At 41.8% G+C, this 27,997-nt stretch overlaps 2 protein-coding genes across 4 annotated transcripts; both read right to left on the bottom strand.

Moving 5' to 3' along the window:
- Positions 1–33: 33 nt before the first annotated feature.
- On the bottom strand, positions 34–4,627 carry LOC120111726. The gene is made up of 2 exons (XM_039129595.1): positions 1,421–4,627; positions 34–300 (listed from the first exon to the last, which is right to left on the bottom strand). The coding sequence occupies exons 1-2, from the start codon at positions 4,625–4,627 to the stop codon at positions 34–36; spliced, it is 3,474 nt and encodes a 1,157-aa protein (XP_038985523.1).
- Positions 4,628–7,020: 2,393 nt separating this feature from the next.
- Positions 7,021–26,776, bottom strand: LOC103702467 (guanylate-binding protein 2-like). Of its 3 annotated transcripts, none has more exons than XR_603313.3 (15): positions 26,232–26,776; positions 22,934–23,095; positions 22,032–22,097; positions 21,707–21,850; positions 21,462–21,575; positions 21,208–21,309; positions 20,921–21,106; positions 16,505–16,594; positions 16,295–16,429; positions 12,189–12,311; positions 9,702–9,787; positions 8,819–9,431; positions 8,666–8,743; positions 7,347–8,539; positions 7,021–7,241 (listed from the first exon to the last, which is right to left on the bottom strand). XR_603313.3 is itself a non-coding variant. In XM_008784906.3 (14 exons), the coding sequence occupies exons 1-14, from the start codon at positions 26,559–26,561 to the stop codon at positions 7,490–7,492; spliced, it is 3,279 nt and encodes a 1,092-aa protein (XP_008783128.1). In that variant the 5' UTR covers positions 26,562–26,776; the 3' UTR covers positions 7,297–7,489. The 3 variants fall into 3 exon arrangements, 1 of the variants encoding a protein (XP_008783128.1); XR_003384752.2 differs by having other exon boundaries at positions 7,133–7,252; XM_008784906.3 differs by lacking the exon at positions 7,021–7,241 and having other exon boundaries at positions 7,297–8,539.
- Between the last annotated feature and the right edge of the window lie 1,221 nt (positions 26,777–27,997).

Here is a 27,997-nt window from a genome sequence, read left to right as displayed (position 1 = left end):
CCCCCACTTCATTTGGCCCTATTTGTAGACTCCCTACAATGGCCTACAAAGGCTTCCATCCGGCTGGCTGTTTGCATGCTGTGGCAACTCCTTGGGAACTTCCCTTGCTTGGTTTGCTGTCTTGATTCGGTTGCCATTTGGTTGGCTGCTTGCTTGGCTTGGCGGTGGTTGCTGGCGGTTTCTGGCTGTTGTTGGCAATGGCCTGCAACTTTGGATGTTGGCAGTTTCTTGCTGTTGGCCAAGCTGTGGCCACTGCAGAGACTTGAGTTGGCTGCTGTTGGCACTCCTCTGTGCTTGTCTCTGCAGAAGGATAATCCTGCTGTCATGGCCCGGCGCACTGGTTTTGCCCGTGCCGCGCGCGGTCTGGCGGGCTGCGCGTGGGCATGGGCAGACCAGGCGCTGCCTTGGTTTTCCTGCGCCTGACCCTTTTGTCGGTGGTTGGATCCTTTGGCTCTGTCGGTCTGGGCGCTGGGCGTTCCGTCGTTGGGCGCTCTGCCGCTGGGCGCTCGGTCGCTGGGCGTCTGGGCGCTGGGCGCTTGGTCGCTGGGCGTCTGGGCGCTGGGCGCCTGGGCGCGGGGCGTCTGGGCGCTGGGCGCCTGGCCGCTGGCCGCTCGGTCGCCCGCCGGTTGCTGGATGTTGGTTCCCGCGCGCGCATGGACTCGGTCGGTTGGTGGTTGGCGCGCTCGGGCGGTTGCTGTCTGCGGCGCATGGCACGCGCGCGCGCTGGCGCTGGCGGCCACGCGCCTGCGCGTGCCAGCGGTTGCCTGCCGTTGCCACTGGCGCGTGCGCGCGCCAGTCTTGGGCGCCAAGGGCCCGCGCGCGCTGGCGGTTGCCGGCCGTTGCTCCAGGCCTGTGCGCGCGGCGGTCTTTGGCGCCAAGGGCCCGTGCGCACGGTGCTCCTTGGGCGCGCCTGGGAGGTTGCCGCCCGTTGGTTCCCTCTAGCCCGCGCGCCTGCTGTGCCTTGGCGCGCGCGGCCCGTTGCTGTCGGTTGGCCCTCTGTGGCTTGCGCGTGCCTTGGCCTGTGCTGGGCTTGCCTTGGCCGCGCCTGTGCCCGTCCGGATATTGTTGGCTTGCTGGTGTGCGCGCGCAATGGCTTGGACCCGGGGCGTCCAATCCTTGCGCGCGGCTGGAATTTTGGCTTGGCCCTCCCGGCCAATGGCTTTGCCTTGTGTTTGGTCCTTGTGGCCTGTCGGATGCCTCGGTTGCAGTGGCGCCCCAGCCAAAGGTCTGCGGCCTTGGGCGCGCCGCTGCTGTGCCCGGTCGGTGTTGCCAATGACTCGGCCCTTGCTTGCCAAGGATGGCCGAACCTCGGTTGTGCCCCAAGGAATGAAAGAAGACCTTTGGGCGGACATGAGCCTTGCTCTTGCTCCGCCTTGGCCTTCGTGATTTGGCTGATTTGGTGAGGTGAATTAGGAGGAACCTCACCATTCCTCCCCTCTTGAAGAACTCCCTTGTCCTCAAGGGTGATGGGCTGATAATCTTCTATCTTCAAAAGAGGACTTCCTTCTTTTCTTGACAATGCATCGGCTACCTTATTGTCTCTTCCCGGTTGATAGACAATGTTATACTCAAAGCCCAATAGTTTCACCAAAAATTTCTGCTGCTCGGGCGTTGTGATCTTTTGTTCTAGGAGATGGCGGATGGCCTGCTGATCTGTCACAATTGTGAACCTTCGCCCCAATAGATATGGCCTCCAGATTTTTACTGCATGAACCACAGCCATTAATTCTCGGGCATAGGTGCTGCTGGCTTTTTTCTGTGGTCCGAGTGCCTTTGACATGAATGCAATGGGCCTTCTGTTTTGAACTAGCACTGCCCCTATTCCGTCCCCACTTGCATCTGTATAAACTTCAAAGGGAATGCTGAAATTAGGCAAGGCAAGAACCGGTGTTTGGGTCATCATCCGTTTCAAGTCTTCAAATGCTTTCCTTGCCTCATCCGTCCAAGAGAATTCTCCCTTTTTCAGCATGTTTGTCAAGGATTTAGCAATCAACCCATAATTCTTGACAAACCTTCTATAGTAGCCGGTCAATCCAAGAAATCCTCTCAATGCCGTGATGCTTTGGGGTAGTGGCCAATCTACCATGGCCTCAATTTTCCTTTGATCTACCTTGACTCCTTCTCCCGAAATGATATGGCCCAAATACTCCAATTCATGTTGCATGAATGCACACTTGGATGCCTTGATGTAGAATTGATGTTCTTCTAGGATCCTTAGGACCAATTCCAAGTGTTCCAAGTGCTCTTCCACTGACTTAGAATAAATCAGAATGTCATCAAAGAACACAATGACAAACCTTCTTAGATAGGCCCGGAAGATGTCATTCATTGCCGCTTGAAATGTGGATGGTGCGTTACACAAACCAAAGGGCATGACTAGGTATTCATAGTGGCCCAAATGTGTTCTAAATGCAGTCTTGTGAATGTCTTCATTCTTCATTCTGATTTGGTGATATCCGGCTCTCAAATCAAGCCGAGTAAAGATTGTGGCACCATGCAATTCATCCAACATTTCATCCACGGTTGGTATTGGAAATCTGTCCTTGATTGTTGCTTCATTAAGGGCTCTATAATCAGTACAAAATCTCCATGTGTTGTCCTTTTTCCTAACCAAGAGGACAGGTGATGAAAAGGGACTAGAACTTCTCCTAATGAGTCCTTGCTTAAGCATGTCATCAACTTGCTTCTCAATTTCTCCCTTTTGGAAGTGGGCATACCTATATGGTGAGACATTCACGGCCTTGGATTCATCCTTAAGTCGTATAGGATGATTATATAACCTTTGAGGGGGTATGGTCTTTGGTACTTCAAGGACTTTCAAGTGTCTTTCTAGTAATGGCCTCACCGAACTAGGGACTCCTTCTAACTCATTTTTCATGGGCTTTGGTTCGGTTTGGTCTTGAGTGGCTAACATTATGGCTACACATAGGGCACCCCCCTTGCAAAGTTTTTCTAAGGTATAAGCCTCACATGGTTTGACTTCACTACTCCCTAAGGCAACCCACTTCTTCTTTTGACTACCCAATTTGAATTCCATTGTCATGGATCCAAAATCAGTGATCACCTTTCCTACTTGTCTTAACCATGCATTTCCAAGGACTATGTCAAGGCCTACTAATTGAATCACATGAAGATCAGCCATGATTCTTACCCCTTGAATGTTCATCTTTACTTCATGGATGACTTCCTTGCATGTAAGCTTCTCACCGTTGGCCACCTTTACTTCAAATGGCTGAATGCTTGTAGGATGTAACCCCAACTTTGGCACAATGGTTGCATTGATAAAATTGTGGGATGATCCGCTGTCCACTAACAGTGAGACTTCATTTCTGCCGACCCATGCAAGTAGCCTCATGGTGCTTGGCTTTGGCACCCCTGTCAAGGCATTCAAGGATAATTTTGCATCACTTTCCTCCGCTTGCATTTGACTTGGCTGATTGTGGGATTGATCTTCATCCGGATCACTTGCTTGGCTATTTTCTGCAACTTCAATTTCTGCATCTTGGACTTCAATTAGGAATGCTTGCCCAGATTTGCACTTGTGATCTCGGTTCCATTTCTCCCCACATTTGAAGCACAAGCCCTTTTTGATGTAGTCTTGGACTTCCTCCCTTGACAGCCGCTTGACTTGTGGCTGGTTGTTCTTTGGGTTGCTGCCGACTGCATCTTTGATCTTCCATGGCACTTTGGTTGGCATGGTCTTGGCTTCCCGGTTGATGGTGTCTTTGATCATTCTCCTCTCGGTTTGATAGCCATCATCTAGGATTTCTGCAATGCGCATGGCCTCTTGCATAGAGTTGGGTTGCTTCAACTTGACCTCTTTGGCAAGCCATGGCTTCAAGCCATCAATGAAAGTGCCCATCAAGGCTTCCTCCGACCAACCCGTCACCAATGTTTGCAAGTGGCGAAACTCTTCAACATAAGGCCGCACCCTTCCTTCTTGCTTGATCTTTGCTAATTGTCCATGATAATTCACAATAGGGGATGGCCCCCATTGAGTCATGAACTCCTTCACAAATGCAGTCCACCCAAGTCTCCTTCCTTCCTTTTCATAGATGGATCTCAACCATCTCCACCATTTGCTTGCTTTGTCTTCAAGATGAAAACTAGCAAGTGTGACCTTCTCCTTGTGTGGAACTTCATAGACATAGAAGAATTGTTCCACCTTGTCCATCCATTCAAAAGGATCTCCCCCACTGAATTTAGGGAAGTCTATCCTTGGTTTCCTCACTTCTCTTCTAGGCTCTCCCTCATCTTCTTCAACATCTCCATGGTGATGCATTCTCACCCTTTCTTCCCTTCTTCTCCCACTCGGTCTAGTGGCAATTCGGGGCTCTTCATCGGACTCCCTCACACTATAAGTCTCTTCATACTCCACACCTCTTCCAAACCGGTCCACACAAACCCCAAATCCTTCCACTCTACTCCCTCTTCTTACTCTTTCACTCCTTCTCTCCCTCACTCGGCAACCACTATGGTTGCTTGCTAACTCTTCCTCACTTCCCCTCTCTTGGTCCTGCCCATTGGCATGCGGCCAAGTCTCCTTGTTCATATTTTTTTCTCCACTCGAAATCCTCCTTTCCAACCTCTCCAAACTATGATTGGTATCCCTCCTCATTTCAGCCATGGAATGGGAGATTTCTTCCAAGGCTTTGCTGATTCGGTTGGACTGAATTTCAAGGGCTTCAAGCCTTTGGTTACCCTCGGCTTCTATGATAATTTTGATGTAGATTCAGAACAATCCTTCAAAGGTATTCAAAGGCAATGGCGCTACCTTCAAGATGATCTTCTTGTTGAAGTGATCTCTCAACGAAAGCACCAAATTGGTGGGGACCAAGTGTCGGTCATGCACTTCCCACACCAAGGGATTTCCTCTTAGCCTTTGGCGTTGGCCTAATCAAGGTGTGCCGCCTTGACCGAATGTAGATAGCGCCAATGCAAAGGAAATAATCGGCACTTTGCTCCTCCAAACTCCAAGTATGCTCGGCTATGGATGGAGTCTTGCACTCCTCTTCGGAATCTAAAGTCTTGCTTGCCAATGAAGACAACTCATTTGAGAATGCAGAGGCATCAAAGGCAACTTTGATTCAGTTGAAAAGGAAATACAATATCTAAGGAGGGATTGATGGTTCCCTTCCTTAGCCAAATCCAAGGGGGGTTGATTTACCCTGCCTTGGCCCAAGTCCCTTAGGACCGAAATTAGGCAATAATGCCTACCCAAGCCTATGGCCGAATGCACTTACAAGTGGCTAACTATTCAATGGTTCAAAAGTCCCTCCCCCCACTTCATTTGGCCCTATTTGTAGACTCCCTACAATGGCCTACAAAGGCTTCCATCCGGCTGGCTGTTTGCATGCTGTGGCAACTCCTTGGGAACTTCCCTTGCTTGGTTTGCTGTCTTGATTCGGTTGCCATTTGGTTGGCTGCTTGCTTGGCTTGGCGGTGGTTGCTGGCGGTTTCTGGCTGTTGTTGGCAATGGCCTGCAACTTTGGATGTTGGCAGTTTCTTGCTGTTGGCCAAGCTGTGGCCACTGCAGAGACTTGAGTTGGCTGCTGTTGGCACTCCTCTGTGCTTGTCTCTGCAGAAGGATAATCCTGCTGTCATGGCCCGGCGCACTGGTTTTGCCCGTGCCGCGCGCGGTCTGGCGGGCTGCGCGTGGGCATGGGCAGACCAGGCGCTGCCTTGGTTTTCCTGCGCCTGACCCTTTTGTCGGTGGTTGGATCCTTTGGCTCTGTCGGTCTGGGCGCTGGGCGTTCCGTCGTTGGGCGCTCTGCCGCTGGGCGCTCGGTCGCTGGGCGTCTGGGCGCTGGGCGCCTGGCCGCTGGCCGTCTGGGCGCTCGGTCGCCCGCCGGTTGCTGGATGTTGGTTCCCGCGCGCGCATGGACTCGGTCGGTTGGTGGTTGGCGCGCTCGGGCGGTTGCTGTCTGCGGCGCATGGCACGCGCGCGCGCTGGCGCTGGCGGCCACGCGCCTGCGCGTGCCAGCGGTTGCCTGCCGTTGCCACTGGCGCGTGCGCGCGCCGGTCTTGGGCGCCAAGGGCCCGCGCGCGCTGGCGGTTGCCGGCCGTTGCTCCAGGCCTGTGCGCGCGGCGGTCTTTGGCGCCAAGGGCCCGTGCGCACGGTGCTCCTTGGGCGCGCCTGGGCGGTTGCCGCCCGTTGGTTCCCTCTAGCCCGCGCGCCTGCTGTGCCTTGGCGCGCGCCCCGTTGCTGTCGGTTGGCCCTCTGTGGCTTGCGCGTGCCTTGGCCTGTGCTGGGCTTGCCTTGGCCGCGCCTGTGCCCGTCCGGATATTGTTGGCTTGCTGGTGTGCGCGCGCAATGGCTTGGACCCGGGGCGTCCAATCCTTGCGCGCGGCTGGAATTTTGGCTTGGCCCTCCCGGCCAATGGCTTTGCCTTGTGTTTGGTCCTTGTGGCCTGTCGGATGCCTCGGTTGCAGTGGCGCCCCAGCCAAAGGTCTGCGGCCTTGGGCGCGCCGCTGCTGTGCCCGGTCGGTGTTGCCAATGACTCGGCCCTTGCTTGCCAAGGATGGCCGAACCTCGGTTGTGCCCCAAGGAATGAAAGAAGACCTTTGGGCGGACATGAGCCTTGCTCTTGCTCCGCCTTGGCCTTCGTGATTTGGCTGATTTGGTGAGGTGAATTAGGAGGAACCTCACCAAACAGCTGCTACTAAGTATATACTTAATTGTTGATCAAACAAGCAGATGATTAGAAGTAATTATAAGCCTGAAAGATGGCATGATTAACCAGGCCACTGATTATTAGCCAAAGAAGCCAAGGATCCACCTTCAGTTGAAGGAAGAATAGCATATCCATTGGTTGAGCACCACTAAATGCTCCATAAATTTATAATAATTCTATGGATCACTAAAAATATAATACAACATGAGGAATGCAGGGCCAAAGAATCTCATCATTTAAGCTCAAATCAAACTATTTAAAGGAGTGACTAGCGAGATTATCACATGGTGCTAATACAGCAGAACATTTAGTGACTAGGGTGTCGCTGCACCAAGACTTTCACTCATGGGAGCGAGAAAGCTGTTATAAATCTCATTTCAAAGGTGAATCTTCTCTCCCCTGACAATGCACCCTCTTTTTACACGGATCATGTCATTGTTCCATGTATCAAACCGGACTAGCTGAAATTTTAACATGGCCATAGATGGAAAAAATATGTACTAAAACCAACAGACTATTCCCTTTCGGATGCACAGAAACCAACTGGGAGAATACACAAGCATACTTCTGTACAGTTGCTTAAACAAAAATGAACCATCAATCAACAGTGTGAAAGTCAATATGAACCCAATGATGACATAATTGCATTAAAAACATGAAAATGGCACTTACCTTAAAATATAGAAGGCTCTGTAATTACAGAACATCTGTATATGGAGCAATTTGCGCAAGTTTAGATGATTCCACACCCTGTGAACAAACCATGCACAGCTTTTATGCTCTCGTAAGTCGCCAGATGGTTACATGATAAATAGCTACTTTTGAAGGACATGCTTCTCATAAAGAGCAACAATCTCCTTTTTGTTAGGATTCCTCAGCTGCAGCAGTTGTCCACCAAACCCATGCTTGGTGAGCTCCTGCTTCAGTTTCAGAATTGTGAACTTTGTATGGTCATCGGATTCAGTTTCTTGACGTTCCTGGCTCCGGGTTTCAATTTCTTCTCCTTTATAAACAGAACCACCATCTTCTGTCTGAGTATTCTTTAAGGGGCTTGTAGTACTCTTGGATCTCTTTCTACCCCTCACCAACCCCTCATCAACCTCCATATCTTGGACAGATCCTGTGCCCGGATAATTATCTACTCTTAACCGTTTCCCATGAGAAGCAGTCCTAAGCTTACTATCAAGTGCGGTCTCATTTAGACGAACAGATGTCAGTTCCTGATGGAGTGCATCTAGTCTGCCTTGAGTAGCTTGTAGCTGCAAGGACAAGGCCTCTGCTCTGCTGTTGGCCTCAGTTCGAGCTGAACGTTCTGTTGCCAGAAGACTCTCAAGGACTTGGACTGTGTTGGACCTTTGTTCATTGCTCCGACTCAATAGATCCTCAATCTCTCTCTCTCTCTCACCAACTCTCCTCTCAAGTAGTGTAACCTTGGACACGGCATCCATTTCAGATTGACGCAACCTCTCTACTTCATCCATCAGCTTCACTTTCTCTTGCTCCATTCTATCAACTTGCCGTTCAACTCTTTCAATTATTGCTAGTCTTTCCATTGCCAAGTGCTGCATTTCACTCTTCTCCTTCTGAGCAGCAACTACTTCTGCCCGAGCAGTATCAGCCAACTCAGTAGCTCTCTTTGCATCCCTTTCAGCGACCTTGAGCCTCTCTTCTGCATCATCAAATTTCTTGCACTCAGCAATGTACCTTTCTTGGAGATGGTTCTTTTCTTGTTCCAGTATTTTGGCTTCCCTCTCATAGGGCTGAACTTTAGCTTTCACAGAATCTAAGTTTGAATTTAACTTCTTTACTTCATCCTTCAGGGCCAAAGTTTCCAACTCGTGATTCTCCAGCTTTGTCTGAGCAGCCTATAGATAAAATTGGATGAAATTGCAATCATCATCATATACTTGCATGTCATAAAAGAAACACGGATTTCATTTAAAAGAAAAATGAAAGAACACACAAAAGTTCTCTGAAGATCTAAATTTTACCTCCAGGCGTGAAACCAAAGTACTTGCATGGTTCTCAGAAGAATCAAGCTTTGCATTTAAGTTCTTGATTTCCTCTCCCTATCATCAACAGCAATATATAAGGATTGAACGTAATATGTAGGATGGATGAAAGGCGAAGAAACAATGACCGACCTTTTCCACCAACTGGGCAGAGAATTCTGCCCTTACTGCATCTTCCCTTTCTTGTGCTTTTTTATTAGTGCGCTCCTGCACTAATGCTGCTCTCTCCAAGGCTGTTTTGGCTTCTCCAGCAGCAACAGCATACTTCCGCTTCCACTCTGATGCCTCTTCCTGAGCAGATTCTGCCTGTTCACGAGCAGCAGCCAGTCTTCCTTCAGCAGCACTTAACCTTGACTCCAGAGCTGAAAATTTAGCTTTAAACCTATCTTCCTCGGCCTTCAGCTCTAAACTGCTTTCGTCATACTTAATTTTCCAATCAGTGGATTCCTGTCTTGCAAGATCAAGAGCTTTTTCGATACTCATACAACGCTCCTCCAATGTGCTGCATTTGCTCAGCAAATTTGCAATACGACTGTTGTACTCCTCAGAAAATTTTTGCTTATCACTGATAGCTTCCTCATATCGCTTCAAATATTCAGCTCTATGCTTTTCATTTGCCTCAAGCTGCTTCTTAAGCAGCCCCAGTTTGTCTTCATTTGACCGGCATTTCAATGTGAGAGCACTCCGTTCAGATTCAGTTTGATCTAATTGCTTTTTAAAGAGGTCCAGTATGGGCCCCTCCAAACTACAAAACACAATTAGAATAACAATAAAAGCTTATAAAACTTAAAAGTTCAATAAAATTATCAAGAGCTTATAAGATTAATTAAAACTTGGGAAACCCAAAGTTTATGAGCCATCTAGCAATGCAAATGTATGAAATTAAAACTATGGAACCATCAGATCAGTGTCAGGTTTAAAAGTTGGACATGCAAATACAATTGTGTCATCTTTCCCAATCAACATTAACTTCATTCAGCCAACATAATTGTGAAACAAAAAGGCAGAGACATACCACTGTCGTAAAAAGGCAGCCAACATTTTCCATTTGCCTGGACCATGAGAAGATGACTCGAACTCAGAAAGCAGATCTTCCAGAACCTGCAAAGATAATGCTATATCATAATCTTTCAATCACACAACATAATTCATTAGACACTTGGATGATGCAACCATCCATCAATAAAGCCAGCAATTTTGATCATGTGGAGCTTGGGACTAATTGCATGACTAAAAAGCCAAGAGTGATGTATATTTAACTCCAAAGTGGACACTAAAGAGAATGAAGCAGTCAGGTGCAGGTGTCCACATGTGCTTATGGTATTGGACACATGATGACAGTCACCAAATTAGTGTTGCATTGAGTCAAAGAATTCACTAATACACCTAAACTATAACATAAAACAGACATCAAGTTTTTAGTCACATGATTCAACAGAGTAGTTGTGTCTAAAATATTTGAATGAAAAGGCATGGAGATATTAAGAAGAAAGATATTTGTAGCTGAAAAATACTGAGATTAATTGGAAGTTTTACTCTTATTGTATCTAATCACACTCACAAGACAGCACCCATAAACAACCCATAATTTAACGCCTTAATGCTCACAAATTTTCATCCAAATGTCTTCATATTTCCAAACATTGGCCTACATGGTACCATGTAACACACAATAAGCTATGTCAAACCTGACGTGGTAATATCGTAAAAAGAGGTTGGATGAAGTTTCTAGGAAATGCAGAGACATCCATGGGTGACCAGCACAAAAATTGACAAATCATCACCAACCTAGGTAAAATATCTAATGGGCATTCATTGATATCTGGTTATCCATTATTGAATCAGCCCCGCAACTCACCTCCTACAGCTATTTGCATTTGATAAAATCCTTCCCATGCTACAACAACTGGTGTCATATAATCTAATCCACTTGGTTTGATGATAAAATAATGGGTAATGCACCTGACTAATAGGTCAAACACCAAATATACGTTTCCTAATTAAGGATGTTCACCAAACAGAATGAAACTCACAGCCATGAATAAGACAAAATACTAGAACAAGTTTCATAAACATGACTTCTCTTAAATGCTGCATTTCTTTGTTTGCGGTGGAACATGATCACCAACTGCATTTTTCTTGCTTAAAAAAATAACTTTTTACCCAATCTAGTATCTTTTATCGGAATCAAAACATCAGCTCTCCAGAAAACATTTTTGGTTGAAGAATGAGACAACCATCAGCTGCCCCAAAGCTGGGGATGCTGGTTTCTCTGATGTTGAATGGTAGCAGACAGGCTGTTTCCATCTATGATTTGCAAGAAGTTTATAAATTTGAAATATAGGCATTCAATTAACATTTTGTTCTTTATTATAACATTTTTCTATAATAAAAGCATTTAAGCTGTAGCCGTGTAAAAGATGACATCATTCACCAGATCCCCACCAGAATAGCAAATTTGCTAAAAAGAATGAACATAGACCATATGATTATGATATAATGAGTTCAAATGATTGGATAAGTATTTCTATCAGCCTTTGATGAAAATGAAAATATTTCTAGCTCACGTTAACCTTCAAGCAGCTAAACTGTAAGCTGGTGAATTGGGGCTGGTCCTAGTGGTCACACCCCTTTGCTTAGCAAGAAAAGTTTCTGGGTTCAATTCTTGGATGTGCATGTCCAAAAATCTATAGCTGGATAGGTAGGGGTGATGGTACAGTGCTGATGAAAATATTATAATTTTAAGAATAACTTATGCCATGAAGGCCAACATTAAAAGTTATTTTTCGTAAAAAAAGGCAACTGATGAAATATTTAGAGCAATTATATGACTACCTCAATAGAAAGTATCAGTGAACTGACAGATGGTACAAACATATGAAACAAAGAAAAAGACACCAAGGAAGAGAGATCTAGAAAGTGTTTGAGGCTTACGGAAGAGGAGGGATACCATGGGTTGAATATTTAAGAAAAGGCTTGCAAAAGTTCATGTAAATATTTACAAGTTTTTTAACAGGAAAGACTAGTGAAAAAGGATGTACAAAATAGAGCCAAAATAGCTGGGTAAGGCTTGATCGTTATGCATATGATTAAAGCCAAATGCATTTGAGAGAAAATGTAAAAGGAAATTTCTACAGAACAAGGTACTAGAAATCTCAGGATCAAAAGAAATGGGTTTTGCAGCATCCTATTTAACACATATTATTAGTGTTTGCAGTATCTTCCTATACCAGCCAGTTCAGGGTGTATCATGCCAACAGCATACCATGTTTTAGTAGAGGGTGTACCAGATCAACCCAACCCCTATCTATAACTACCTAAACTGAAAACATTGCACATTATTCCTTAATAATTATAGTGTAATGTCCTGTAATGTCCTATGATAACAAGAACGCTTATTCTATGCTGCAGCTTTGTTATAACTACTTATGTGAATAATATGCACATATAGGCACATGCATATACAACCAGATGCGTGCTGCCACAATAAAACTGTTCGTACCTGAATCACACTATCAAGTTTCACATTTGGAACATGACAAGCTGCTCGTAGCTTCTTTTCCATGCTCTGTATGGTGTTCGAACATTGCAAATCAGCCTCCAAAAAGGCATTCCTTTTGTAGCCCTGCATCAGCATCCAAACAACAATGAGAAATATACAACAAAAATCCCTAGAAGCAAAACTTGATCATTTATATGGATATGACCTTGTAGTCAGAAACAGATGACACCAGTACCAAGGAAAAAAAATGAGTGTTACAAACCCTGATGACCAATCAGTAACCTAGTTGACCTTAGGAAAACTTGTAGTAGCACTCCGATTCTTCTTTAGAACCATCTGGCAGCCAGCTATGGTTCTGATTAATTCAAAGATTGGTGGGACCAATTAATTTAGGAACAGTGTGATATCAAAGTCAGTGCCCTCCATTCAGTTTGTCTCTTAGTCTTCCTAGTCTCTTCATACTCCACATTGATCTCCATAGCTTTGAGCTTCCACATGGTTGTTGCCAGAGCTAAAGGCAAGAAAGTAAATACTGATACTAATATCATATCTAATGACCAGCAAACCCCTAGATTTCTCATGACATGATTTAAGCTTTTAAGGTTGATCTCACTCCATCAAAGTTGATCTGATATACTCCTTGAATTAGAGAATCACATAACATCAGCATAAGAGAATCAGTCTGCTCATGATTCACAAGGACTAGATGAGTGTTCTGTTATGTTCCCATAGCATGAGTAGCATTTATGGTCGTCCTAAAGACAAGAAAAGGAGGGCATCAATATCATCGATACAAGTTCAGAAATCAAACAGTTATGCTTTTCTTTTCCAGGTGACATATCTTGGGAGGCAATGACATCAATAGTGGTAAGCTTAATTCTATGAAGAACAATGCTTGTAGGTGTCAAAAAAAGGTGGTCATTGGAGGCAGCTGAATGGTGGTCAATTTTTTGGGAGGTGAAGAGATGAAAAAAATGCTGACTTGCAGAAATGGGCAAATAGGCAAGAGACCATATAGCGCGCATTAATGTCAATTTAGGGAAGCAGAAGGGAGAGAGCAGGCCAACTAAAAAATTTGAGTTTCAAGCTTATCCCAAAACATACATAGCTACATATAGACAGATGCACATCTTACCAATTTGTATGTGCCTCTGTCTCACAAATGTACAAGAAATACCAGAAAAAGGACAGATAAGAACAGCAAGAATAGAAGTTGCTGCATGAAACAAAAAAATAGTAATATTGAACAAAGAAATTGATGGATGATAGGAAGCATGATACTCTTACTGATACATACTCAAGGGTTACCCAGGTTATATTAAGCTAACTTGATGGACTTGCACCAGCAAAAGGATTGAAATCATACAAAGACATTTAAATAAAAAATTGGAAGTACACCAAAAATATTCACAATGATCTTCAGTAAATTACAAAACCCTAATAAACTTTATTTTTGCATGAAGCAACTAAGAAAGTTCAGATCTCAATATAGCTGCATCTAGTTCAAACACTATTTGAACAAATAAGACAACATGAGACAAAGCTATAGAGATTACTCAGTATCCATTACAAAAACAGTTAACAGCCCCATATATACACAATTATGAGCTTACCTCTCAGCAATACAGAGACTATCCCCCCAAGTAACAATAGACATGTAAAATATACATTTCATTTCATGTACACCACACAAAGTTGGAATTTGAGGTTAATTTGCCAAATAGCAAAAATTGTAATTCCACAAAAGCTCAGGAGAGTTGGGAAAACGTTTATTTCAAAAAAAACAAATAAATAATTTTTAAATATGATAATAGGAAAATAAAATTAAGTTAATTATTTGAAAATACCTGAAAAGTACACAAAAGCATGTTATTGTAAGAAGTCAAGGAACACCACTGAAAATAGGTTTTGGCGAAAATTCGTAAGACTAATTGGCAAAGTTTTCAGTAAGTTGGATAATCTAGCCATTGAGACACAAAGCAAAAGTTGTACCTACTAATTTGAGGGGTTCCTGCAGATATCTGGATGGCTGTCTTTCAGAAACAATAACAGGTTCTGGTGTTTATTAGCTTAAGTTCTAGTTGGACTATGGCTAGTCCAATAGAATTAGAAATAAAGATAGGTGCTTAAGTCAGTGACATCATGGGAATTACCTTGGAATTCTAACAAAAACCCAAATCTATATTATTGGCAGCTTTCAGTGCATAACCAAGTAGAATCAACTTGCACTGCCTGACCAGAGCATGTGGTTCCCAATTAAATTCTGCAGAAATAAGGTTCAGCTATGCAGCTTATTCCATTATTTTTTTCATCCTTTATTCATTTATTAAACTACAGTGTATCAGACAGGTTTAAGAGAATATTAGATTATTATCATTGCAGAATCAATCAACCAACAAAGATTAGTGCTGTCAAAGGCATGCAGCAAGGTTCGCCCAAGGCGCAACTTCGGTGCCTTACCTTCCACAAGGCAAAGATAACTTCATCAAGGTGCTCAAAAAGCACACCTTATGTACACCTTGTTACGGTGTGCCAATGCACAGAAAAGGATCACCTTTATGACTGTTTGTGTTCTCTGTGTATATGAAAGTGGATGGATGCAAGCATGTTATGTGTGTGGTCTGCTGGGTTTGTGTATATACTGTGTGTGTCTATGCAGCGCATCAAGAAATTATTCCGAAGCATCAATGGTTACAATAGCAGCCACCTCTAACTACTGCGGTCAAGACTCAAAACACAGATAAATATGGTCATAAGATCCTGCTATAGGATGAAACAAAACGCTGGGCTTGTCTCACCAACTGGACCATAGTTTAAGTCGCCAAGTTGGGCATCAAAGAAGGTTATTTGATAGACTGAGCTGTATATATAATAGTCAAAAAGAAGGGGAAAAAGATGTGGGCTATCAAAAAAACTGGAAATAAAACAAGCCCAAGATGACCAACAGCCCCCAAGAGAACCTAATATATGCGGAAGCATTTAATACACTCTGGTTCTTTAAGCATCTAAACATGAAAGATTACAAATTGTCAACAATTTAAGCGTTTCAACTGTGGAGAGTTGAATTGAGCTTTTCTCCTACATCAAAGAGAGAATATCTATCAGAATTACACAGAGCAATGCAAGAAAGATGAAACACACTAGTTATGACAAGGTAGAAGAATGTGAAAAAACATTACACATGGAGATGAATAAGTTTGATGAACAAAGTATTCTATAATTCAGGGAAACACTAGAAATTTTATACAACATTAAAGTAAACAATATGACTCAAACTTCAAAGTTAGATAAAAAAGACAGCTTGCAGAAAGTGTGAAATTTCAGTAGCATAGCCTTGCAGATTATATCATCACAAGTATGGTTTCAAAAAACCAACAGAATGGGATGGTACAGGGATGGTATGACCAGTACCGTAAGGTTCCAGCAGGAAACTGGCACCATTACAGGTGCCGGGATGTCGAAACAGCTGCATCCGTACATACTAGACGTATCAATGTGTACTGGTGCACATTGGCAGGGTGCCATACTGACCATGCCAATTGGCACCGATGGTTTTTTCCATTTTCTGGAAGTTGTCAGTTACAGCACATACTATCAGCACCGGTACTGCACCGATGCTGTACTGTTCTAATGAAACAATAATATGGGATTCAATATCGGTATTTAAAATCTTGATCACAAGCATGAAATGCTCATAGTAGATGGAGCAAAATGTGCTGATATAATATAGCTGGAATATGTTTTCAGGTAAAAATAAAAGATTCCGACATGTGCTTCACCTAAACCAGAAATCCATGCAATTTTGGGATCGCAATCAAGGTTAAGCTAAAAATGTTAAGCCCATTGTTCCTCAGATCTTGAAACACACAGATTACAGAAGTAGTTCCGCAGATGTGCCAACAAAGTGAGACCATAAAGAGGACACTTGCCATTTTATTCTTGCTCGAGTTACAGAATTAAGTTGGTAGGCGACAGATGTCAACAAGACCATACTGCAAGGATCTCAGTAGAGATAAATTTCCATCATAGTTTGTTTGCAGTAAATGAAGGAAGTGAACAGATGAAACGGTTTATTATGATGGCCAAAGAACAGAGTTGACCCTTACTTCATATGCCTTTCTGAAGAAGTTGTGAAGTAGCTTTTCATAGTTCATACGTGCTGAGCCAGATCCCACGGCAGTTTCCTTAAATACAGCCAGTGATTTTTGAACAGCATCTTCATGCGCTTCTCTTAAGAAAGCCTAAACCATATAAGTTAGTAATGACTCATGTCCACCAGCAAGTTCAATGCCTATCTGGTATTGATGTAACTTTACCTCCTCAGCTGGCTTTGTGCGATCAAAAGATGACATGTAAACCTCAACAGCAGAATCATATGCCCTACGACATTCCGCTTCTTCGACACACTGCAAGATATCAAATAGATACACTTCAAATAATGCGGTGGATCTATGCTCATATCATTTGATTACCTATTAGTTTCCCATTTTGGATACCAGGTCTGCCTCGTTGAGAAGCACAACTTTAACATCATAAACACAATAAAATATATAAGACAATGAAACTAAGGGCACAAATGTTGCCATATAAGCTACTACCATATCAGATTAAATAACTCACTCATGCTCACTTTTTGCACTTAAAACTAGAATTTCCTCAAAAAACAGAAGGAGAAGGGGTAGCCAGTATAGTTCTCATATGCAAAGCATTGATATAGCCTTCTCTCCCAAAACTATGAGAGCTTCATGAATGGATTAACATCAAAAAGCATGTCTACCTTTTTGATTAAGGAAACAACAAACTTTATACCGAAAAGATGGTTCACAAGTCCTTCCATAGGGGCTAAAATGAAAAATTTTGGTGATGGCTATTGACATCGATATGTACATACATAGATACATGCATACATAAATATACATACATATACAAACATATATACAATATATATGTTTATATATGTTATGTGGGTATGCATGAACACAAGCGTACATGCTTGCACACATATGCATTAATGTTGGCATCTTCAAATTATACTAGCATGAAAGAATTTTTGACAAACTGCTTGAAAATTTATCATGCAGTGATAGTTTGCAATGTGCAAGATTTGTGCAACCATATTGTGATAGTTTGCAATGTGCAAGATTTGTGCAACCATATATACAAGGAAAGGGCAGAAAAATGATATGATGTCAAATCGAACATCCTTAGAACTACATCCTACAGCAAGTAAAAAACCTGGGAGTTTTTTTAATTATATATTAAAACAACTACAATAGGAAATACCTTCCCTTCATTTTAGAAAGATCATCACATTATGACCTTAAGTCATCTGCCTAGGAAAAGAGATAGCACTGTAACTAAAAAAACACCCTAATAGCACTATAACTAAGAAAACACACTAACACCACCAAAAGATTGTTCAATTGAGTATATTGCCAATATTACCATCGATACTTTGTTTCCTCTTGAAGTTGGAAGGGTTACAAAAACTCATCTCACAGTGTTCACAAAACTTGCATGCAAACCATCTTCACTCCGCTATATATTAACTTCAAAAGTTAAAACAAGGTACAACCACTTCACATCCCAATTCCAAGTTTACTAGTTTCCATGCTTATCTCAAAAATTGGTACATTAAGTTGAGTTCAAAAAAAAAAAAAGGTACGAGCACTTAACACCTGAATTCCAAGTTCGCTTGTTTCCATGCTCCATCTCAAAGATTGGTGAAGTGCTTTCTTTTATGTGTGTTATATATCTTCCTCAATCATCCATTAAGTTCACTTACTTTTATTCTCATATACTGGTTGAAACTTATCCATAAGAGATAAACAATTTCCTCAGTAATGAGCAGTGACATACTGGAGTTTGCACCCATTCTAAGTGGCAAATTTGCAGCCTGTTTGGTGGATAATAGCCATCATGCATCAACAAGATGTTACAGCCAAAAAAAAACTTAAAATCCAGGCTTGACACCAATGGTTTTATTATGCAGACACAGTTTGGAGCCAATGTTAAAAAATTAAACAAGACAAACAACAATTAACTAGACTTTAGCCAAAAAATGAAGCCACTCAATTGACTAAAGAAATATCATGAAACAATGAGAATTATCCAGAATAATCCAACAGCATGCATGTGGATTGGTGTGAAAAGTGAAGTCTAAGGCCGAAGCTATAGGCAATGTACTTAAATAAGAGCTGCTAGATTGATGGGGAAGATGGTCGACCTAGCAATATACTACTCTATGTATTATAAGTAACTTCGCAAGCTACAGCCTAATAGAAGCACAATCTAGATACCAAATGACATTTGCTGCGCTACATTAAAAAGGTAAACACCAAATAATTGACAAAATTACAATTATCGTTTTGCTAATTTATATATATATAAAAAGATGATGCTAAAGAATGTCAAATTTACCTCTTGTGTGTCAATTGGAAACCTACAAATTTCATATTTAAATTTGTCAAAGAAGAAGTGTATCAAAGGGGTTTGTTACTTGTTTTTTAAAGAATAAATGGCGAGTTAATTGCTGAGAAAAAGCTGACTCCTCATCATGGATGAATGCTCAAGTGGTATAAGTAGCAATATGGGTTAGAACATTTACTTTTTTGAGAAACAAAGTGTGTCAAGGGTAGATAACAGCAAAATGAATTTCAACAATAGTACAATATCTAAGTACATGATAAAACTTTGCTTGAATTAAATGTAATCAACAAGTTAACTACAACTATAAAAGTTTAGGATGGAAGCCACTTTCAGAGGGATGCCTAGTGAGGAAGAGACTAACAATGTTGCACATCATAGTCAGCCAAAACTAAACAATTCAACCCATGGGCAGAGTCGCCTTCATCCCCATTGCTCAGTGCTCCCTGCAGCTTACCCGCATGACGCAGGCTTCTATAAGAGAATGAGAAGCTCTCTCTTAACAATAAAATGCAAATTGCACCGAGCCCACCTGAATTCATTTTCCATTGCCACTGGGTGGCCGCTGGGGAAACACAACCAAGAACCCTTGCTCGGCAAATTGGTTCATAGAGTCGTTGAATTGTTGCTTTGGTGAGAAATGAGCCATGTTAGGGAATCTTTCTCTCTCTCCTAGAAATCATATAGCAGCATACAGAACTTTTTTTGGTTTCATTTTTCTTCCAAATCACAAAGGAAATAGTAGCCCAGATGCTTATCTTAATAATTAGTAACAAATGACAATGAAAATTTTAGCTCTTCAATCCTTGTAACAAACCCCACAATTCTTCCAATAAGGCAGGCTTCTCAACTTGCATATTGGTCTTCTGGGCCATCTCTTACCGAAAATTGATGGATTGTACTTGGATCTATAAGATGGCAATTGCACAAGTGTTGGCAGTTTATGTAAGATTGTGGACAAGTTTATTTCTTTATGAGTTCAAAAGGTTAACATGTGGGGGCAAACTGTTAATTTACAAACAATACATTTAATAACTTCTTACTTCCCCATTTCCTTTTTATTTTTTCAAACTAAAAGTTCTAATAGTTGATGCTAGTCAACCTGTCGCAAACAAGGTTCTTGGCCACAGTTCACAAGCAGCTGAAAGATTGCATAGTGCCTAGGTGCTAGACAGGTGCCAGACTGATAAGAAAGAAGGGAAAACAAAATATTAAGCATGAGATACAAAAATTGAGGTAAAGGAAGGAGAGGAGATCAAGAAGAGGAAAAGAGGAGACAGGAAATGAGGTAGAGGAGTAAAGGAAGAAACTGAGGCCAGGAGTAAAAACACAGCCATCTCCTGCTGTCTGGCACCACCTCCTTGTGTCGTTGAAAACCACCCACCATCAACCAGGCCGTGGTCCTCCTTTCTGGTGCTTGATCTCAATCAAGATTGTCTCTGAACCTTCGAAGTAAAGCCCAAGGGGCTTTACAACCTGCACTGACATCACAAACAGCCAGACCCACAGACAATGAACCTATGACCCAACCAGCCCGAACTGACTTGCATATGCCTGCCCCCTTATGTGGAAACCGAAGTTTATACAGTTGTCCAGCTGCCTATTATGCGGCCCAGCTGCATTTTCAAGCCATAAGGACTTACATGAAGTGCTCAGGGGGCTGCCTCCACCTAAGTCAATGTAGACCTTTCAACATAAATATATTCTTGGAATGATCTAATAATTGCTAAGAAGATCACTTGAGGTTATATCATAGTATGCCGTACCGGCCCAAACCGTACAGTACGACCATACCGGTTCAATACCGGTACTCGGTATGGGTGGCATACTGACACTCGATGCGCTAAAAAAAATCTGTACCGTACTGACACTATATTAGTGTGACACCAGTACGGTGTTCGCCTGTTTGGTACCGAGACAGCGAACCTTAGGTCATATTGATGCTTCAGGCCAATCCTATTGTTTTGATCCTATTGTTACCTCCTAGCTGCTTCAAGAACAATCCTACGTAATCTTATGCTTAATTACTTATATGAAAGCATCAGGATTCAGTTAACAAGATATGCAATAATAGATGTGCTTAGGAACAGTTATACTCTTGTTTTAGAATCAAACAGGCAAAGAATCAAAGCATCCATGCCCCCCTTCCCCCAACCCCCCCAAAAAAAAGAAAAAAGGAAAAAGAAAATAAGCATAGCAGTACACCATTCCCCTTGACCAATTTGATATAAATAGAATTACATAATGACAAGAGCCATAAAAAGAGCAGAAAACAGCAAAAGTAAAACCCTAACAGTTGCACAAACCTGCCATGAGGAGGATATTGTAGGCACGGCTCCATTGTTGATGGCATCCAAGAATGACTGTGTGACACCAGCAACAATTGGACCAGTCATAACAGTAGACCCTATTTGTTTAGGTCTAGTTCGCTCGAGAACAAACTTTGTCAATGCATCCAAACCTGATCTAAATTCTGGCCTTAATCTGTTTAGCTGCACAATGAGCAGAGAGCAAAAATATGATAGAGGTTGGAGACAGGCAATCTACAGAGAACATAAAATGAAACATAAGCAAAACAAAGGATAAGACTCACGGGGATTTGATCAAGGCGTTGGAGATCGTTTTCATCATTCAATGGCCGCACAAGTGTGAAACATTCCCTATCAGGGAAAAGAGATCGAATGGACTCCCGAATCTATTAAATGGTGTTTATTGAATGAATCAGCATACCAACTCCAAAAAGAAAACAGTGAATGGAACAGCATATAGAACTGCACCCAATGGCAGGCTATCATTTCGCCTAACCCAACACATTTTAGTGAATGTAAAATGACACACGCATGATACCTCATTCCTCGCAGATAAATCTTTCCCTCCACCTTGCATGGGTCTCAAAGCTAACTCTAGGTAATCACGTGGAGTAATTCTTCTGTTATCCTCAACCAAATCTAAGTAGAAGTCCTACAAGTCACAAAACAACAATATGCATCATTTATTGGACAGGAAAACAATCATGCAAGCTGTCAAATAAACTGATTATCAACAAGTATGGAAACTGTCAGCTTAATACGATAAACATCAAATACAATTACCCTCAGCAGCCAGATAAAGACTGGTGAAAATTGCCCAAGCTCAGCTGTTGCAGACCTTCCTCCAGTCGCCCTAACACGAATATGCTTAGTCATTTCTGTAACCAGAGAAAGACGATCAAGTGCAGCTTCATCTATACCACCCATCTGAAGAAATCAAGAAAATCAAAAAGCAGATAAGCAAGTAATTACTAAACACCTGGTTGGAAAACTAACCTAATTGCTTCATCATGAAGTAGAAAAGAATTGAAATAAGTAAAAAGACCTCCAGCTTCAGTTAAGCCAATTGGGTCCCACTTGAATCTTTTTCACATAAGTAAATCTTTACCTGGTTATAAATAAACATGCTTGATAACAGAACAGCAAGGGAAAATATCTGGGTGCTGTAAGTTCCCTGTCAAAGAGAGTGGAAAACTTAAATGAAGTCAATGAGACCAAAATCACTATCATAAAAAAAGAAGAATCCCACAACAGTACTGCAAAAATTCAACCACCATGTTATAAAACAAAGAATTAATCGAAGATAATATCCATTGGGTACTTTAACCTGAAACATCAGACATATGGTGCTGAAAAAGTTACCACCAAGGCAATATGCATATCATGCACCAGCCTCATTGCTGGGTGTCGGACAGGTCAATATAGGTTGATGCCTTATTAGAATGAGAACTCATCTTGATGGATTATCTATAGATATCCAGACAGTATTTAATTTTCAAATAAATATTGATTATTAATCTTTTATTGAGTTAGAATTAATATATAGTTAGTGTTAGTAACTTCTTACTACCTATATATACACTTACTACATATACATACAGAAAATGCATATTTATGTGTATCAGTGTGTGCATGCACACGTGCTGAATGCTGATAGAAGTGAGAAAGTCAAGAAAATGATGCCATTTCAGTGTAGGTTCAAGACATCGACCAACAACAAAAGCAGCAGCCTTAAAACATTAAGCTACAGTGACAGCATAAACATCCAGCAGTCGTGTTCCAAACACTTGTGTGTTCAAAAGGCTGACATGCACCAATATTACAAATTAAATATCCACATATCAAATGTAAGGAGAATTTACTGGAAGGAAACACAAAATGATGTGTCATCTTGGAATGAATAAGATATTTGCAGAGCCCATGTGTGGAAACAACATCTAATTACATATACATAATCCAAGACCAAGTGTAATCATCTACTGGATAATACTAAAAAGAATCAATTCTAACCGTTTGATCATAGGCATCAATTCCTTCACTATCCAGCAACAAAAGATTGTATTCACTTCCATCAAGAGCAGTTCGCTTTATTGGGGCACTCCACATCCAAAGCCCCTTAGTGCATGGTCGGTGAGTGGAAGCCACCTGAAATCCACTGCTCCTACCTAACAGCTATGACATATAACAGATGTAAATGTTGGTTAAAGACAATAATTCCCAAGCATAACAAGCTAATGCGAAATATATATTTGTCGAATTGATTTTATAGTTGGCAAGTAGATAACAGGATGAGAAAAAATCCAGATAGAGAAATTTGATATATCAATCAAATAAGGGTCTAGAAAGAATCAGATGATAATAATAGAACACATAATAACTGAGATAGACATGGAAAGGAGAAATATGTGTAAAGAAATTTCTGGTAATACTGAATACCTAAGAGACAGCCAAGCAGACATCCACAGTTCTGGTGTCAAGTTAAAAGGTATTCCTAGTTAATAAAGAGAAGATTTGGCCGTGACTAAGGGTGGGAGAGCATGATGTCAAGAAGAGTTGCATAGGCATACTCTACAATATTGATTATACATTTTTACACATTTATTCCATTTATTTTGGTGAGGGATATTAGCAAGGTTTTTTATGTCTTAATATAGAATTTTTGAAAGCCAGGAGTTTGAATCTAGGTTTAGAAATAGTTTTGTATGAGTAAAGTAAGTATCTAATCTAATCAGCAGCCTACTTTATTGGCTAGTGACAGCAATAACCTAGTCTGGCAACAAGTATGATGACAAAAATTCTGAGTTGACTATAACGGTCATCAGTGCCTTCTAAGTGTTCAATATATAAAAGGCAAAGATTACCTTTTCTTTTCAGCTAGAATGACATTTATGTTCTTCCCATCAATGAGATAATAGACAACATAATATTTCCTTTGGACATCTTCAATATTTTGTAGCACCTTCATTCCTTGCACCAAATTAAAGCACGATTATCGTTACAACGGTACAGATGTCATGCTCCATTTAATAATTATACCATATCCATATGGTATATCGGCTGAGGAAAGGAGGAAGGGAACTCCCTCCCATGTTTCCATTCTTTATGTTATTTCTAACTGTGAACAAAATAAAACTCATCACACTCTCATTGAATCTCATTTCTGCTCCAAGATTTTAAGGACAGAACCAAATCACCCTCTTACGACAAATTTCTTGATAACTGGATCAGCAAATTATAGCTAGACTATTTCTACAGGTTGTCTCATTCCATATAGGCAAAGTTTCAATCAACTTACTTAAACATGATTATAGCAACATTATCTCCTACCCTCCTGTAAAGTGCAGACAAAAGTATCCTCAAGATCTTGCCTGAAGCAAAAATCACCAACCACTTGGTCAAACCTCTTCATGCATCTCCAAGAGGCTTGCCACATGTCAGAGATCGATGTGGTGAGCATGGACATCATTCACTCACTGAATTTCCTTGCCCGGCATATATAGAAGTCATCATCCAATAATCCACTAAAAGATATTATTTTACCTTGACTTGCCACACCTTGTCATATGGTCAATAGACATCATCATGACAACGAACAAGTTTTACTTGTGACCTACTACCATAACTTAAGTGTAACCTTTTGCCATAACTCTAGACTAAAACATTCACCTTCCCATATATAGATTTGTTTTCTCTTAAGATCTTTTAGCACCAAACAAGTTTTATTTTGTCCGATGTAAGTACCAATCCACAACAAATCCTCTGGTACATGCTTTGTCGGTAGTTCATAAGCACCTATTTGCATTGACCACAGTGGCTGATATCATTGCATATCAACTTGTGTGGTCTGTAACTTAAGTAGGCTATCTGAAAGTACAATCATATACCCCGTTTTCTGTTTCTAAATCCATGTTCAACTATTACAAGTAGCATATTTTCTATTGAGGACAGTCCAAAGCTCTTCCAACTGTACTTCTTAAATTCATCTTCTAAGGATTTGAAAGCTTGATATATGAATCATGTAAGGTAACAATGCAAAATCATCAGGCTACATAAGACAAATGATAAGAACTAAGTCACTCAATCCATAATTTCACAATTTTCTATAGAATATTAATTAACTCATGATGTTCTTCTTACTTTAAACTCACATTGAATTTTGGAAATCAAAGAAGCTATGATGTCGGAGACATCATGCAGCAAGGTCCCCTAAGAGACATCATGGATGCTAGCGAGGACCTTTAGATCATTCAAACAGGAAGAATATGGGTTCATGATAAAAATAATCCCAAGTAAAAAAAAAAAAAGTTATACATATATAGTGTTTTTTTTTTCACAAAAGGAAGTCTAACAACTACTCCACAAATATTTCATAGTTATAGAAAAAGTAGTGTAATTTGGTGTGCCAATTGCTTTCGATACGCTTACATATCTAGCCATGCCCATGCATCCCAAGTTTTAGCATCTTGTGACTCGTGCATAATAGTTATAGAAAAAGTAGTGTAATTTGGTGTGCCAATTGCTTTTGATGCACTTACATACCTGGCTATGCCCATCCATCCCAAGTTTTAGCATCTTGTGACTTGTGCATAATAGTTATAGAAAAAGCAGTGTAATTTGGTGTGCCAATTGCTTTTGATACACTTACATATCTAGCTATGCCCATGCATCCCAAGTGCATGTTGACTTGTGCATACAAGTGCACAATAAACAGAAGAATCCAATGGCTAAGAAAGGGTTTTAGAGATCTCCTTTGATTGGCCAGAGTCTTTTTCTTTTTTTTCCTGTGGCCCGTAATGGGTTAAACCTCATTCTTTGAGAGAAATTGTGTTAAAACTTCCAAGGGCTTGGCCCAAGATAAGAGTTACTAGCTTCCAAGATTGCTACTAGATGATCATGAACATGGAAGGGTGAAGGCTGTGCCGAGTTGTCTTGGTCTGTTCCAAAATAATCAAAGGATTCTATCTTCCATGACATTGGTCGGTCATTAGAGGGCCTGCTAAGTAGTTCGAATTTCATCCTCAAGAAAGGAAAATAGCATACATGAGAAAAAAAATGCTGCACTGAACCCAACGACAAAAAGTAACTTGAACTCGCAAAACCCTAACTTTTCGAGAAAAGGGCTCAAAATTATTATTTTTCATAGAAACTGCAAATTCTTACCTAAATCTCCCGTCAGATTAAAATAGAGCCATCCCAACAACAACATTAACCATAATTTAGATAAAAAGAAGAACAAGAACAACCCTAGAATCAAGAAAATAACACAAATAGGAAGAAAGGTGGAGAAAGAAGGGGAGGAGGATGCAACCTGGTTGAGGATGAAGCTCTTGCCCTGGCGAGCGCGGCCACAGACGGAGACGATGCCGATGGGGCCTTTGACGAGATGGAGGGTGGCGACGGCCTCGGGATCCATCCGAAACTTGCCCTTCTCGTCGCAGTACACCAGCCGCAGCGGCCTCGCCGGGCCCACGGATCCCGGGGTGATGGAAGAAACAGGAGAAGAAGAAGTACCCGGGCTACGGCTAGGGACAGGGCTAGGGTTCCGGGTATCGGATATCGGAGGCGCATCCCGGCCCTTGGCTGGCGACGAGGACGAGGAGGCGGCCGAGCCCCCTCGGAATCGAAGAATTTGCATCATCTTTCTTTCTCTTTCTGTGCCCTATCCCTTTCTCTTTATCTATCGTTTGTAATTTTCTTCCCCTTTCTCCGAAATCAAGAAGAGAGAGCGGAGGCGGTGGTGGCGAGGGGATGGGGGCAAGGAAGCTTCGCTTCCGAATTGGGTGCGGGCGAGTGGGATTTGAAATAGGAGTGAAGTGGCGCAGTCGGGGTGGTCGGAAGTCTAGCAGCGATCGTTCCCTGATTCAACGACTGGCTTCTCGAACACGACACGAGGTTTTCTTTTGACAAGTATGCCCCTGCAGATCGGCGGACTATTTGGCTGGTGGGAAGGGTAGGTCATGTCATTTTGGGTTGGTTTAACGGAACCGGTTGGTCATAGACTCGTAGCGGCCAACGAAGGATCCTATGTGAGAACTGAGAAGCTCTTTTTAGGGCTAATGAAATTTTATGGAAGTTTTATAGGGGCACTGGATCTGCTTTTTGGAAGTTAACCTTCTTGTTACATGCCAGTGAGGATAGCAATTGGGTCGGAGAGCCATATATGGATCTGGTCATAATTAGCTAGTTTCAAATTTAATTTAAGCTCAAGTTTGGCCCACATTATAGTTGACGGGAACTTTGCTTGTCAGTTGACAGTTCTATACCCAGTCACCACTGCTTGGTCTTATTCCTTTGTCCTTTTCTTTACAGTATATATATACTTTTTTACTCCTGAGGGGTCTTGGTAAGAATTTTAACTTTTAATTTTTTGAACACATTGCAGTTGGTGAATATCTTCTTGAAACCTAACCTGTTAGTTTTTGTGAGCTGGTGAATCTGAGGATGCTAGAAGCCATGAACCCGCTCAAAAAGGAATTCTCAATTCAAAGAGTATCATGCCAAGGCTCTGGAATTGTTTGGAATATTTAAGTGTAGGGAGTAACATGAATTTTCTCAAGTTAGATGGCAAGTCCCTTCTTGTTGGAGTCATTTATTGGCACTGATGATTTTGGACTTGGAACTTTTGGATCAACTAAGCTCACAGCGTCCTTAACTGCGACTGTGAAGAAGGTTTAGTCAGCATGGGGCCATGGGCCAAGGCATTGCAAAGTCTCACCATGGACCGAAACCCAAGGGTTTATGCATGGGCTCGGCTGGAAACTGGCCCAGAGGTTAGCAATTTGTATGGCCGAACCCATCAAGATAGAGTACAAGGTGGGAGAAATCCTAGATCAGTTTGGTACTCCTTTGATAAGTCCACAACATTCAATATATTAGATTGTCTTATAAAAAAAAACTTATTGAAATGATTATAAAACTATAGAGTTACAACTTATGACGGACAGCAGCCTAAAATATCTTTTTTTTTTAAAAAAAAAAAACGATGGTGGTCACCACCACTCGTATTTAAACCTAAAACCTCTCAGGCAATGAGAAAGGTATCAATCAGCTGAGCTAACACTTGTTTGCTCAACA

The sequence above is a fragment of the Phoenix dactylifera genome, chromosome 8 (assembly GCF_009389715.1).
Source record: "Phoenix dactylifera cultivar Barhee BC4 chromosome 8, palm_55x_up_171113_PBpolish2nd_filt_p, whole genome shotgun sequence".
NCBI classification, from domain to species: domain Eukaryota; kingdom Viridiplantae; phylum Streptophyta; class Magnoliopsida; order Arecales; family Arecaceae; genus Phoenix; species Phoenix dactylifera.
The sequence above is the reverse complement of the archived record's forward strand: the minus strand, read 5'-3'. Positions and strand labels throughout refer to the sequence as shown.